The sequence below is a fragment of the Bombus affinis genome, chromosome 2, assembly GCF_024516045.1.
Source record: "Bombus affinis isolate iyBomAffi1 chromosome 2, iyBomAffi1.2, whole genome shotgun sequence".
NCBI classification, from domain to species: Eukaryota; Metazoa; Arthropoda; class Insecta; order Hymenoptera; family Apidae; genus Bombus; species Bombus affinis.
Window position 1 is genome coordinate 12,674,926 of NC_066345.1, and position 15,888 is coordinate 12,690,813.

General features: G+C 47.7%; 1 protein-coding gene across 2 annotated transcripts in view; it reads left to right on the top strand.

Moving 5' to 3' along the window:
• LOC126924827 (four and a half LIM domains protein 2) overlaps positions 1–15,888 on the top strand; it is a 70,510-nt gene that overhangs the window by 5,414 nt on the left and 49,208 nt on the right. The window contains exon 1 of one of the 2 annotated variants that reach the window (XM_050739725.1): positions 11,975–14,548. The exons of the other annotated variant lie outside the window; for it this stretch is intronic. Within the exon in view, the coding sequence (XP_050595682.1) occupies positions 11,990–14,548 (2,559 nt within the window). The 5' untranslated portion in view covers positions 11,975–11,989. Of the gene's footprint in view, positions 1–11,974; positions 14,549–15,888 lie in introns of those variants that run through there. 2 annotated transcript variants of the gene reach the window in all.

Sequence of the window (15,888 nt, forward strand, 5' to 3'; positions counted from 1 at the left end):
CTTCCAGTAGGTAGGATCGATCTTTTTGTTCCGATTGAAACGAGCGTCGTTTCGTGGCAAGCAAAACGATTTCGCTTCTTACTTTTCCTTAATAGTTCGCTAATTGCAAATTTGCAGAATAGATAAAAGAAAACCGGGGCCGTACAACGAAGCCGTATCGGTGCTAAACGGCAACAGAGGAAAGGGAAAAGTATTTTTAAAGAAAAAACTGAGAAACGTTGCGGAAAATGGAGACCGCTTTGAGCTAACGGTCGCGTGTTTGTCGGCAGTTGTGCTCCTCCGGGAGTCGCGTGACTCCCGTGGGATGCTTACCTAATGCTCGAGGAGGATTCGTAATGTAACGTGACCAACGTTGGCCAAGTCCTATGGCTACGTAACGTAGTGACTTTACAAACGGGGCGCCGGCAATCCCACGAGACGTGTTTATAAGCGAACCAGATAGATGACTGTCATGCTTAAGAAACAGCCGGTTGATTCGTTCGAATATGTCGCAAATATGAGTTCGGTTGATTCGCAGAAATCGCGCGGGAAGCCCAGCACGTTCCCATTTAGAGTGCTTGTTCGCTGGTTTATGCGCGGTGAATATTTATTTCTGGCGTAGGTATTTAACGCCGACTCACACTTGATTCGTATATGGAAGGTAAACACGTAGTAATCGTGTAAATGGTACGTGATCGCGCAGACCTGTCCGTAATCGATAATATATTACTAATTACACGTTGGCAACATGATTTCACGAGTGCTCGTTATCTGATCTTCGGATTAACCGATAACAATTTCTTTTCAATTCTTGACAATTTTTTTTTTTGAAGAATAGAACCTTGACTGGTATGTTTAATCGCTTATCCGATAGATCACTCGTAACTATCAGTGATTATCGTATCGTAATTCCAGTGAATATCGGTAACGTAAACTCACGTGCGAACCGTTTCACGCTGGTTCGTGGGATTTCTGAACTCGATGACTGGCAATCATTCGATTCATTTATAATTTCATGGTCCAACGAGTCGTTTTATGATCCCGTTTTGCTTTCAGTTTTCTTTTCTTCGATACGTAGTTTTTATACGCAATATCGGCATTCCTTATCCTCGCCATGATTTACAACGAGTTAAAACGCATCGCGAGTCAGTGGTTTTGTTCGAATCGTAGATTCTTTATAGGTTTTTTAGCTGACCACGAGATGGTGATTCGAGAGTCCATTTCGAATGGCGAGAGTCTTCGCTCGAAACGCGTTATTTGCCATACAAGAACAAAATGTTGCAATTAAAAAAATAGTCGCGGGAAAAGAAACGCCGGAGTAGATATACTAGTAGTCTATACACGAGCCTAAACGTTTATCGATAAATATCGGCTTTCCGATGCGATTAATTGGATCGAAAGTTTCGAGATAGCGTCAACCCTGAAAAGGTGAACACATCCTTTGCGATATACAGCAACTATAATCAACCACGCCCTTTCGGATCTTATCTAGACTGCAACCTTCGATCTTTTTCATCCCCTCCCGTGCCAGTTCGTCCCCGAAAGGTTAGCCTAGCTTTGCCTCGTGTAGGAAGTCCCGCGAGATAAATCGGCTCGATGAAACTACGAGGGAGAAATAGGAATAATCGTACGATGTCGAATCCTGTTTCAACGCGTTGGCGGTACGGTTTGCTTTTGAAGCGCAAAGGAGGAGTGGTTTCTCTTTTTACGCGAAACTTCCGTGACTTGCTTATAGCAGCGCTCAAGAGTTAAATTCGTTCGTATCTTTTTAATTTCGACGATGAATCTTCGTCGAGAGAAGAATAGACGTAGGGTCAGTAGAAAGTGAGCGGAAAATAATCGACGCGTTTGCCCCAAAGATTCTGTCGGAGCCGCTGTTCCAAGAAATTGACCGTGTTTGGTTGAAAATATCGGATATCGATCGCGAGCTACGAAATATTCCCCCTGAATATTCCGATAGCCACGCAAAGTTTTCGCGATTTAGTGAATTATTCTTCTACTTTAATTTCATTTCCCGCGTCAAAAATCGTCCTTGCCTCTTCATTGCCGGAACGTTACGAAACGATCCTTTGATTCCTCTGCTTTTATACCGAAGGAAATCTAAGGAATCACGTACAGTTCTGGTCGACGATCGAACAAGAAGCTGCACAAGTTTCGCCCGTTCAAGGAGATTGATAAGCAATAATTTCGAAGAGAAATCACGCCGATGCATACCGTGTACCGCCTACAAGGCACATCGTAAATCGTATCCGTTACCATTCGAATCGCATTCGGGGACATTTGGGGAAACCTGACTTGGACTAAATTTCACGTAACAGTTAATTTATGGGATTGCGCAACGTTGAGGCAGATATTCCAGGGCCAAGTTCAGGATAGGATACCGTGGAACCCCATACGGTTTCCGATCAAGGCTGACCGTGTCGGTCGGGGACGTAAGGAATTCGAGTGTATCGGTGGCAAGCCAAATACGCAGCGCGCGTCCTTCGATGCCACGATATTTAGCCAGAACACCGATAATAGAGAAATCGGGGTCGGTGTGTTATGTGTGGAACAATACTCGGAGATCTCGGTGCAGCGTGTTTCGTGACCAGATTGGAGCACGTGCCATAGCTAACGGCCATTCGGCCTGATTTACATCCGACTACTAGTTTTCCCTTTTTGGTGATCATCGAGCGGCTGCATCGAGACAGAGAAGAACGAGTCTTTAGGTGTCTTTGCGTTACGGACGAATAAACGTGGACCGTGAACGCGAGAGCTCGAAAGAAAAGAAGCCCAAAGAGGCCGTTGCTAAAAGAACAGAAGCTTTTTCATTCGTAATCGTTTCGCATGTCACTCCTATCTTCCGAATAATGTTTCCACGACGATATGAAAATTGTACACCAACGGCTTCTAAGAATGGCGCGTTAGACTCTACGATAGAAACGGATGTGGCTAACGTTCGACAGGGTATCTCTTACTCTTACAAAGAAACGAGAACAAGCCTAGCTTTTTAGAACTCGAGCGATCAACTCGATGCTGGATATAAAGTTGCGCTTCGTATCTGGTTATCGCGACGCGTCTAAGGAAAACTTCACTTTGTCTTTGCAACGTTTCCCTAACGAGATATTATCGGTTGGCGGAATATACTGCCGCGATTTAGAATTCCCAGTGACGCATTTACAGTGGCCTGCGATAAATTTTGGGTCGCCGTTTCTGTAGTTACACATTCTTTCGCAAGGTGTGACAACTCGATAACTTCGACCCACACGTTCATTGTTCTTCTCGGTGAAGCAATTTTTATCCGAATCCATTAGCGAAATTTTTCTTATCGTTATTGTACAAGTTTAGCCGCTTACAAGATACAGCTTATCGCTAGGACATCTGGATATTAGTGGCGGTCCATGGGATTTAGGCAGATTTGGCCGCCGTTACGGGACAAGGGTTTATTAATCACGAGGAAGTATGTTATTAAATTACATTATGTCGAGTGCATAGAACTGACCGTGGTTCCTGATTGTGTCAGGGTCGTATCACTTTATTTAATAAGGGTTAATTGCCCTCCGGTCAACGATGTTAGTACGCCATTGTATAATTTATGAATTACGAGCGTTCCACTCTCACTCTGCATTACACGCGCGTCATCCTCCTAAATATTCGTGGCCCTAACGTGTTGTCGGCTATATCTTAAAAGTTAATCCCTCTGCTCGTTGTTTCCGTCACAGTAAATCTGCTCGCCAGGATTTACGTTCTGCCGAGTACTCGCTGGTCGCACTTCTCTCTTTTACATAACTATCGTGGTACGCCGTACGCCATACGCGTGTCCTTTGTATCCCCACCGATGACATACGTTCGTTCACTTCTTTCTATCGTGATTTTTTAGAATGTAAACAGTTCTCAAGGATTGATATTTTTGCACGCACCACGTAATGTCATTCGGTCGGTTTGACCGCGATCTATGAAATCGAAAATTCGTCAACGTCAAATCGCGTCAACATTTCTTTTCCATTCTCCTTTCTCGTCGCGTGCTTTATCGTTGAATACGACCGACTTCGCGTGTTGTAACACGATCGATTAAATTCCTCCTTACACGCCCGATGCTCGTAATCCATGATCGCCGATCTAATTCCCCGTTATCACACACGTGCGGAACGAATTCTTCCTTGCGACGAGGAACAGCGACTACTAGTCGATGCGCGACGACTCGTTATTTTCGATCTCTGGTTGTCCCGATACTTCGTACACGAATGCTATAGGTTGTCGCGTGCTCAATTAAAACTCGCGTATCTAAATATAGCGGGCAAGTGGTGCGGCATTCCGATCGTGAACATTGGTTAGAAACCGACAGTGCGTACGAGAAGGCGCAACGAAGTTCAACGATGCGACTCATCGGTCGAATTTTAAAGAATCTGCCGGAGCGAGCGATGGTTTGCTAGCAACGCCGCTAATATCGACCGTAACGCCATAGTTGCGGCGAAGCGCGTGGAATGCAACAGGAGGAATATCACCGAGTTGAATGATGGCGATATCGAGCTTCGGCCGGAAATGCGGACCGAGAGTAGGCAGCTTTTCCTGTGTCAAACGAGTCCAATTAAATCGCATCGAATAATCCCACGCGCGCGACATTCTTCGCGCGATACTTGTTCCCGTTCCAGCCAGGGAAAAGTAAAAAAAGCTGCTCGAACGCTCGGTTAGAGATATCTGGAATAGCGTGTCGGACACGTGAGAGCGAGCACAGGTGACAGTGACCTGACAGAGCACGATCGAGCGCACAGCGTTCGACGAAAATGCATCGGAAGCCTATAAACACGCGTGACACAATCGTTGGGGAATGTCAGTGTCGGAGGGCCATAGGTCCTTTCTCGGTTTACCGTCTTCTTCGCGATCCAGTCGCAACGATGCGATGTCTCGTGTGGGAAGTTAAGTAAACGTGATCGTTGAATAAAAAGCGCGTACGAAACCGTCTCACGAGAAATCGCTTTCTTTCGATTAATTTTGATCGAGTACGCAACTTTGAAACGATAACCATCGGGGTGTGGCTCCAGTTTCCACGGTTTCTGGATATTTGTGAATTGTTCATCGAAACGTGCAATATTCACTGGGACCGATCGCGGCCACGACGCAAGGTTTCGCTTTCGTCGTTGGTCGTAGGTCGCTTTTGCACGTCGCTTTTATGAATAATGTAAGAAAGAAATGCTAATTGAAATACTTTCGAGCGCTTTGTTAACAAATCTCGAGGCGGCTCGCGCTGACGGTTCGATGAATCACGACCGATTGCTCGCGCTGAAAGCGACGCAAGCGAGAAAGGGAAAGCCCTCGTTGCAAAGAGCGGAGGGATGACGTAAAGGAACTGTGTCGATCGGCGGTTTAATCCTTCGTCGATATTTCGAGGCGATCGCCCGCGCACGATCGCGTATGAGTCAAATGTCTAATAGTGAACGGGAGGAGCGAAAGCAAGAGGGAGGGAGGACATGGGAGCAATATCGAGGGAAAGGGAGGCAAAGAGAAACGGTGCGAGAGTCATGTAGATTAAAAGGACGGGCGCAAAAACCGATCGAAGAAAGATGCTGTGTAACGCTGCAGTTGGCACGTCGCCATTCTCCCTTTTCTTCCTTTTTTCCCTTTCCCTTTGGCTCACCCAAAATTTACGGCGTGTGCTGAAAAATATCAATTCCGCGAGAATGGAATTCTTATCTCGCGCCGCGATACCGGCCACTATCGGAAAATGGCTCCGCTCCGTGACTTTTTTACAACGATTTTGTATTTCTCCTTTTTTTTTTTTTTTAATCTATATTAGGCTTCGACGTATTTTCGACTGGATGATTTCGCCGAGACTCGAGCGCTCTCGAGAATCTTGTAAATTTCGCTTTCGATCGTATACGAGGATCGAGATCCCCGATCTTTGCACGAATAGGTCGAAGGAGTGGATTGTCATGCCGTGAGCGTAGAGACGAAATAAAGGTCGTCGTGACCAGACACGAATTATTTATGCCTTAAATTGAACGGCTAAATGACGCCACTTCCGCGCGGATGACATCATATCGTCGATGCTCAATGTCAGCGTTCGTTTACACCGGTTCTTTGATGAAATTACGAACGTGACGGAGTATTCCAGAATCTGGGACGGTTCGTGGTATTTTCTTTTTTTTTTCCCCCGATGACGATATGGCGAGTCCGACGTAGGAAAAAAAAACAGACGTCGGATATTAGCTAGGATTATCTTTTCGCAATTGTCACTCTTGTTTTGAGCGTAGCGATGCAATTGTAACCGCAACTATGCAACGAAGACGTCTATCGCTTGTGTTCCTACGCGTTACCGATTGCAAGGAAAGTTATTCGGAGTTAACGTATAGATATTCGATGACGAAGAGAAAAGCTATTTCGCGAAATATCAGCATTGTGGTCGGCTTCACGTCAGGACGCGATACGCAGAAAATAGTTTATCAGGAACAGCTGGAAATGGGTGGTAACTCTCGCAGCTTGACGCTCGTTTCCCGTATTTGTTCCGCAACTTCTCCAAAGCAACAACTTTGTACTCTTCGTCTCTGCATCGAATATATCAACTAACGTGCGTTAGCGTAATTCCAATCGAGATACACGTTATGCGGGATTCAGGTCGTTATCGAATTTCGATAATTCGTAGCATTAGGACGATTTACTTTCAGCGGCTTCTTTAAAGAGCAAGGCTATCGTTGGACACGATGACGTAAGGTGTAATCTAAGGTGTAAGGGAAATCAATTTTTTTATTCTACAAGTGGAACAAAATTAAATTTTTCACACGTTAAAATATACTTATCGCGTTCAATGACAATTATATTTTGCATCGTCGAAAGAAATACAGATCGCAATTTGAGTCGGGTTTCAAGTTTCAAACGTTGCAGATCCCTGCAACACCGGCCTGGGATACGGTCGATGTTCATCGCAGCGGTCTTACGATCACCGGACGATGTCGCCGTTGGATTAAGCCACGATGATCGATTGATTTAGAGGCGCGCGCCGACTTGGTATACGAAACTGGATTGCCTCGTACGTTGCTTCAACTGTTACAAACATTTTCTTCGGATATATTTCGTACTGGTAATAGCTCGGCGAAGACTACAAGCAACGCGTAACAGCATAGATCGCCATCAAGCTTTTTCGCAACGCAAACGAGTAACGGAACCGCAAGCAAAAAGCATGCCACTTGAATAGCTAGATTCTAAGCGATCTTCGGGTTCTTCCCTACAACCTAGAACATATTTATCAATCACTGTCTCGTCGGCGAAGCTCTACCGGAGTGAAATAAGACTCGAAGAAGTCTGAGAAAGGAAGCTCGCGAACGATCCTACGCGGTTCCGTAATTAGTCAGCGTTTCAAATAGCGTACGTTCCGTACTGGAATTCGAGATCCTGGAACTTTGAGTTTCGACGGAATGTCCGTGCAACGGTCCAGCGTTCCCCATTGAAACGAGAACGGTACAAGACCGAATGACTCACCACAGTGTATTACGATCAGACGCTGAAGAATTGTGACATGCACCGCTAAATGCTTAATGGTATCCTGGTTAAATCCAATTAGAATATTTCTATCTCCCTTTGTTCGATCGTTACGAACGAATCACTCCCATGACCGCTTCTCCAACGCTTCTCCAATACTTACGCAGTAAAGGGTTCCCCTTTACAACGAGACATTCTCCAGAGCTAAATCTACTTTTGGCACGTTTTTACGTAAGTCGTGTCAAATTCATGCCGTATTGTTCGATACAGATCGAATCTGGATTCCGTTTCGTCTATGGTGTATAATGGGGTCTAGGCTAGCCGATCTAGCGATCGACGGTTGGCGTAGGTTAGAAGAACGCTGGAATCGGTCGCGTTTACGCGCATCGATAAACATGCGTGCGCGGTCGATTGCAAATCGTATCTATTGTCGGATCGGCCTGGTATTCGCGCATTCATTAATTGCCAAGGGAATGTGAGAACGACGCCTTAAAATCATCGGTGCTCGAATACGTCGCCCTTGAATCCGACAAGTACGTAGGCATCGCGTGTATTACATCGCAAACGGATGTCTGCATCTATTCCAGGATTAAAGGCGTTTTTACGCGCTTCCAAGACGCAGAGACACGCCTCGACGCGGTTTTACGCTTCGTGGTCGATCTTCCATTTTTTCTCAAACCGTTGTCAAATTCCTATAATCCGTAACCGATCGAAGAAACCGAATCCTGGAACGATAAAGATTTTATCGAAGATGATCCTTCTGCGGTGTTCTCTTAGGAGGCTCACGATCGTTGTTGGATTATTCGTACGGCGGGGAGCGATCGAGTCTCTCCGTGACACAGATAATCGAAGAGTAAGCCGTCGATTCGACGGATATCCTCGGTCTCACCATTTCGGGCGAAAAGGTCGATACGCGCGCGTAAGGCCCCGTTCACCAAGCGGTTAGACCTCTCTGTGCAAAACGGCGGGGGCGTTGTGACAGGACCTTGTCGCGGCCCACACACAGGGCTGTAGCAGCGAGTTCCACGAAAACTCCTTGTTATGAAATTCCCATTCGCGTGAAAAGGTATCCGACATCGATCACCGATGTCGAATACTCGGTGTATTTTTTGATCAATCGCTTTTTTGAAACGTCGCTGTTCTTTTCAGACGTCTTCATCATCGTCATCGAGTCGTCGATATATTTTAAGTATACGCTCCTGCATGGTCTCGCAAACAAGCAAAGATATTTAATTATCGATCTTCGACCGACTTTTTCAAAGGATCACGTGTAGGAGGAAGCAGAAGAGGAGGCGTGGGTATACAGTCGTTTACGTCGACCATCAAAGAAGATGCATAAAGCGACGGCCTTGATTTCTCGTTCATGCGTACGGAAAGATCGCTCGTGAAATCGATCGCGTTCATAGCCTTTAGCCTAGATAACCAAGACCGATATGCTCCTTCTTCTCTTAGTGGCGGGCTTCTTTCTCTCCCACTCTCTCTCTCTCCCTCCCCCTCTCTTGCTCTCTTTTTTTCTGGCCTCTTAATTCTTAATGCCGCGAGCACTTTTACCTCAGTTCGTCACGGTGAAACAAAATAATTCATGGAAATCGGCCGAGCACGATTTCTGGTGGCGGCGGAGAAAAAACAAGACGCGTTCATACCCTTGCCGATTCTTCCTTGAACGAGCACGAGCGTCCCGGTTCACAGGTTTTTCGCGGTTAGAAATTCATCGAGCAATTACGAGCGAACGGAGCGCAAAGGCGGCACGTGGACCCGTTGAGCGATCGTCGCATTTTAGTTAAGATCGACGCATAAATCCAGCTCGACTCCATGGAATCGTAAAAATCGAGGGTAGCGTTTGTTCGAACCGAAACAGGAAACAGAATGCTGGGTATAATCTTCTGTTAGACCATCTGTCCACCACTGTTTGGAAAAGGCTTGGAAATATTTCGGAGCCAGACTGGTCGGTCAGCTGGTTCCGACCAGCAACTGTCGTTCGTCGAGACACGCGTTAAATTGCCCAATTCCTGTATAATATTTGTACGAACGACAAATTTTTCTTCGTCTATCATTAAGAATAATCCTATGTTAATCTCAACTATCCAACGAGAGCGACCGAGATATCAGCGTGCCGTTGTCGTAAGTCATATTCTAAACGAGAGGAACGCGATACGCGAGCCACGGGCAATTGTTCAGCTGCGTGGCGTAACAGTGACAGCCCACTTAGGGGAGCCGATACGCGATTAACGAGAGATATACGAAAGCTGTTTCAGCCGGCGTGTTAAAACCCGGTCGAAAATTATCTGTCTGTGTCAATTTACAACCGAGTCGCCACCCACGCGCAATAAATCCGACTATGTTATAAATTATAACGCGGGAACGGTAATCGGCGGAGGATATGCCACGATATTTTACCCCTCCACGTTCGGGGCTGGAATTCTCTCGAACTTAACGTCTCCTCGTTTAAGTAGAATTATCCTGTCTCATTAAGCAAGGATCAAGCGTCCCTCGAGCTGGCCGTTGCGTCGCTGTGCGAATCAACGTACCTGTCAGACCGTGATTCGCGATAAATCCTGTAACCACACCCGCGGGATCTCGCGTCCGAGAACTTATTAGACGCGCACGGACGATTTTATCGCGCGACCGAACGTTCCGCTGAGTATTTTCGTGACGCGAAAGGACTTTGCTCGCCCGTACGATCCGATGGTTCCGTTCGGTAACGATTTGCCGAGGGCGGCCGAGAAAAAACGCGCACTTTTTTATTGTTTTTCAAGGATACTGTGAATCATCCAACAGGTTTTCGTTCCCCTGGTCCTGACCGAATGACCATAGCGCGTGGAGGAGATTTCCAAGGAAGGCCACGATCGTTTTTCTGCCTCTTTTTCCTGGGATCTGTGTCCTTTTCTCTTTGGTTTTCCGCCTTATTTCGATCACCTGATCCTTTTTCTAAGGACTCGATGAGTCAAGCTCAAGTAACTCATCTTGCGAGTCGCTTCGATGATGCACCCCGCTGACCATTTTCAGCTGTCATCTCTCCCTACCCCTGTTTCAAAAGAGAAAAGAAAAGATAAGAGAAAGACACCGTATCTTGCCCGTTTTTTGTCTAACGCAGCTATTAAACGACGGTGGCGCCTATCTCTGTTCGAGCTCCGAGCCGTTACGCACTCGCTCAAGTGTCGGTTAAACCACGACGCACTGTCATTAGGAGCTGCTGCGGTCGGTGACGACGTTCTTCGACTTTTTGCTAGACTTGTTCGTCGAGCAGGAATCGAGGAGGCAAAACAACGCCGAGAGTCGTTCCGATGAGAGGTCTGTGGCATGGAAAACGAGCCGATTAGGAGCGTCGATCGTCCCAGCGAAATGACTGTAATTAGACAAGCTCCACGAATGGGAGAAGAAGAAGATCTGCTCGATTTACCCGAGCATTCGATGGAACATAATCTAAACGAGCGCGCGTATATTGTACATCCCTGTCGTCGTGGTCGTTTCGCCGTAATGTGTTGCTTCCGATCGTAACACGTGTCGAAAGAAACTGAAGGTCGACGAAGGAAGGACTACGGTAGAAAAGAGAATCGAGATTTGGATGGAAATTGATTGAACAGAGCGGAAAAGCTGGGAGAAGAGTCCCAGAATCCCGGTGAACTCGAGCGAGGTCGAGCTCACGTGGTCGTGTCGCGCCAGATGTGGAGGTGGAGGACGCAGAGAGGAGCCGGATTAACGGGAGAATCGAGTGGTCCGCCTCACCTCGAGGAGGACCGCAGGACGGAGGACAGCTAAGGAGGTGACGGTGCAAAGGAGAGGAGGATGCAGGAGACAGCGAGTGGGGACGTAGAGAGCGAGGCATCTAAAGCGAAAGAGGGAGAGGAGGAAGGTGGTGGACAGGACGAGAAGGGGGAGAGGAACAACACGCTCTCCTCCGGTGCACACTCTCGTGGTGACTCCGACTGGCAAAGTGCTCGCGTTCGTGAAAGTCCACAGACGACTTTCAGGGTCGTCTGCTCCGTTCGTTCGGCCGAAGCCGGCTTCGCCTCGCGAAAAGAAGCCACCGAAAGGGATTCGAAGATACTCCTGTTTGTTGCGGTTACGAGGTGGCCGAAGCGACGAGAAGAGCTGTCTTCTCTCGACCACGATAGCGGCTCGTCGATCCGCGATACCACGTTATCAAAGAATCCGATGAGACACCGAGTCTACGACGCGTGTTTTTCCCTCCCGGTCTCGTCGTCGTCGTCGTCTTTGTGCCGTAACGAACGAAACCATCGCATCGAGTTTCTTTGACCGACTACCGATGTCACTCGCTGCTGAATTCTGCTCGCGATAGTCGCGACTGGACAATTTCGCTCCGTGAACTGCGCCGCTGATATGTGATCGAGCTGTGTGATTTCTCCTCACAGGACTTGTCGACGAGAATATTCGCGATACGGATCGAAAGGAACCCGATTAAGTCATCGGACGCGGTAATACACGTCGCAAACTGGATTCGCGGAGAACCGTAACGGAACCTTGAAAAGTTTCCAACGTGACGCGAATCGATCGGTTCTAGTAGATACACGGTTGATATACGGTGCTGTACACGACCATGTCGCGTCTTCTTCGTGGTTCCTCGTCGATCAAGGAAGGTTCCAAAGTGACCTCGTATTCCAAGGACCGTTCGCCCGACGAGCAGGAAGATCACGCGTTAAAATCGTACAAGAACATCTCGAATCGTTACCATTTTGGAATGACGGGGCAACAGAACGACGAGGTGAGCAAGAACGGTCGAGACTATAAGGAGCACGGCAACGTAAACGCGGACTTGTTGTATAAAAAGAGTAAGGAACACTTTGGCGCCTGGGACATCAAGGACATTGTGCAGAACGAGGGTCTCAGATCGAGGAAGCAAACAGATCGATTCGAGGGTTCTCGATTAACCAACGGACGATCGAAGAACGATTCCACGAGGCAGGGTCGTTGCGATGATCACGAGGAGACGTTGCAGCGTGACGATGGAACGAGGACGGGATCCATCGATCGCGAACATGCAGCATCGCATAGATCGAAAAAGAAAGAAGGCTGGGAAAACTCGGACGCCTCGAAAGTTACGTCGAAGCTGGCTCGATCGAAATACGACGACAAAGACGACGTGCAGAGAAACGACGAGAGGGAGCAGCTTCTGAAGGAGATCGAGAACTTGGCGGTCGATGGAAGATCGCCGGATCGAAGGATCAAGGCGATGATTGAGCGCTTCAAGTCTCGAGAAGAAGACAAATTGAAGTTCAGAGCGGAGCGCGATTCGCACAGTCCGGAAAAGGACGAGTATAGGTCGAAAAGTGGAGGTCGAGGCGAAGTTCAAGTAGATCGTATCAACGATCGAGAAGGTGAGCGCAGATCTGGCAGATCTAAATTGCGAGACCTGGACACGTACGAGCAGGAAGATAATAGAAATCGTTCCGTGGATCGAAGGATAGAGAAATCCAATGATTCGTTTACAGAGAGGAAAGCCGACGCGTATGGTGTGGAAAAAGCACATAGACGACCTAGAGAAGTGGAAGACGACGTTTCTCGAAGGAAGAACAGTCCAAAGAGAAGAAGTTACGTTTACGATGGCAATCCGGAGGATTTCGACGTGCGAATACAGAAGTACGAGAGAGCTCTCGTAGAACCCAGAAGAGATCTAGAATCGTCTAGGCGAGTTTCGTTGAAAGATTCGGACGTCGACTTAGGGAGAAAGGACTCGTTCAAGGATCACGATCGACAGGTGACGAGAAAAAGTTCGTTTAAATCTGCTGACACGAAGAAGAGTCACTCTCGGGATAGGGAGCCCAGTTTGAGTAGGAAAACGTCCTTCAAGGACGAAGAAAACGATTTATACAGAAAAAACTCGTTCAAGAGCCAGGACGTGGAGAAGAAATACTTCGGAAGGGAGCCGGAACACGTCTCGAGGAAGAATTCGTTGAAAGAGCAGGTCTACGACGCAAGAAGGAAAAATTCCTTCAAGGAACAAAATTCGGATTATGGGAGAATTCTGCCGAGGAATCGCGACGACGAAGAGGAGAGGAAGCGTTCGCTGAAAGGACATACCGACGGAGTCAGTAGAATCACTTTCAAAGAACACGACTTTGATTCAGGTAGAATTCACTCGTACAAGGATCAAGAGCCAGACGTCGGCAGAGTTAGCTTCAAAGATCATTCCAGCGGCGACTTAGGTCGTAAAAATTCCTTCAAGGAGAAGACCGTCGAGTTTGGCAGAATTTCCTACAAAGATCGTAACGACGATGCGGATCGAAGACCTGTCCACAAAGGCCAGGATAACGAACCGAGTAAAGTGTCTTTTCGAAACTTGGACGAGCCAAGGAGAAGGCACTCTCCTAATGGACGATACGTCGAATTTGGCAGCGTGTCGTTCCAGACTCAAGACGACGAGACCCGAACGAGCCCCCTAAACGATCAGGATTACGATTTGGAAAGAGACTCCTCGTTGAAAAGGCGAACGTCTTCGAAGAGCAAAAATCACGAGGCTATCGATAAAAGATCGAACAGACATTCCAGACCGTTGACACCGCCGAAACGGGACGAACCGAAAGCGGAGTGTCGAAAGGATGCCAAGGACCGCGAGGAATTCGATTCCAAGTCGTGGCACGAGAGCAACCGGATTTTCGCCGCCAAGTATTTCCGAGAGAACAGCAGATACCGTGCGAATCCGGAGGGTCGTTCGGAGATCGACCGAGATCCCTCTCCCGAAACGGGAATTCAAGAATTCCATGGCAGAAAACACTCGAACGAAGGATTCGGCAACGAGATAGAAGACTCGAAACGCAGCTGCACGAAATTGGAAACGTACAGCGGCTTTGGCAACGGGGAACATCCTCGAGATCTACAGAGTAGATACACGTCGACCCACGAGAGAAACGGGGCGACGATCATCAGGATTCGAACGAGTCCGGAGACGAGCCCGGCCGAGAGGAGGCGTCGCCGTCGTCCTGTACAGGACACGTACGCGGAAAGGAGAAGGCGTTACGAGGCGGAGGACGAAGCGGACAGCGACGAAGACGAGGAGGAGAATGATCGTCGACAGAGAGGGTCGACGCGCGGAGACGGCTTTATACCAGGGAGAGGCGTTTCTACACCTTCGAGAAGAGTCTGGAATTACCGCGAAGGGGTATGGCATTTTCATGAGTCAATTGCGTTCGATCAGTCCTTTATGGTTCAGAAGCGAGAAGCTATATTCATAAATCGATGGAGAAGATGAAAGCGAGATGATTCTCGTAACGGTTTCGAAAGCTGAGGCGAATCGGAGTGCTGCACGCTGGTAATCGGCCGGCGCAGCGAGGAATTTTGTTTTTCTGATTTTCACCGGGCGACGCGCCGCTGGACGGAATCAGTACGTGCCGAGTGTGTTGGTGGATCGTTGGAAGGTGCGAACGTTTTCTTGCCGTGTTTCACGCGATTTGCTCTTGTTGACGATCGGTCGTTAGTCGTGGTTCGCTCCTGCCACGCTTTTGTATCGCGATTTCTTTTTCCTTCACGCCATACGTTAACTATACGGCGGTATCATCCACGTTACTTCCTAGATAGCTGTATGCATGCTTTTATTATATCTACGCACAACTACACGAGAGCTCGTCGAACGTTCAACGGATATGTATGAAATAAGTGAAAGTAATTATGAGAGCAATTACCGACTTATCTTTATGGAATTATTAGATGCGTATATATGAACGAGTACATGTAGAAAGTTTTGATTAAATTTTTAGTTGACCAGTGAAATTTTTTGATTCCAAACCAACCCCAATACGCCTCTGTTCTTTCGAACATCTTCTTGCCGCTTGCAACGCTAATTCTATGCTGTCGACGCGACGTCACCGCTACGATATCGAGGGAATAACGAGCGCTCGAAGACGCAAAAATCTGGGCTGGCTGTTGAGTCAATCAGGGTGAAAGCAAACCCATCCGCTGCTTTATCCGTCAACGCTTGTTAATCCTTTAATTAATCCACTCCGTTACTCGGCTATTTAGCCTTTCTTCGAGCACGGATACCGCTCGCCACGGGCTAAGACGTGAACTTTCTCGAGTCAAAGTTGGTCAGAACGGTCGCGGTGCGCAATTAGTCCGAGCGAAAATTACACCGCTTGGATTTTTTCGCGCGCGAGCGAGTTATCCATCCAGTCGGTCGGAGGGTTAACGGTCTATCATTCAGTCGGCTTAACGCAAGTTTTCAATGTCCTTACGTAATTCCACCATCTATTGGCTAACACGTCATGGAAATGTCAGCGAACCGCCTACAAGTGGAATGGTCGCGCGGCGTGTAGGACACGTACGCAGCCGTACGGATCACATCTTTCCTCGAGCCGTGTTCGCAACCGCCGCGTTAAAAACGCCAAGCCTTTGTCCATATAATCGACGATCGTCAATCATCGTCGTTAACGATGCAAGTCGATAGAATCGCGACGACCGAAGCGACCTCGCTTACCAAGCTGTTAACCGCGCTATAAACGGACG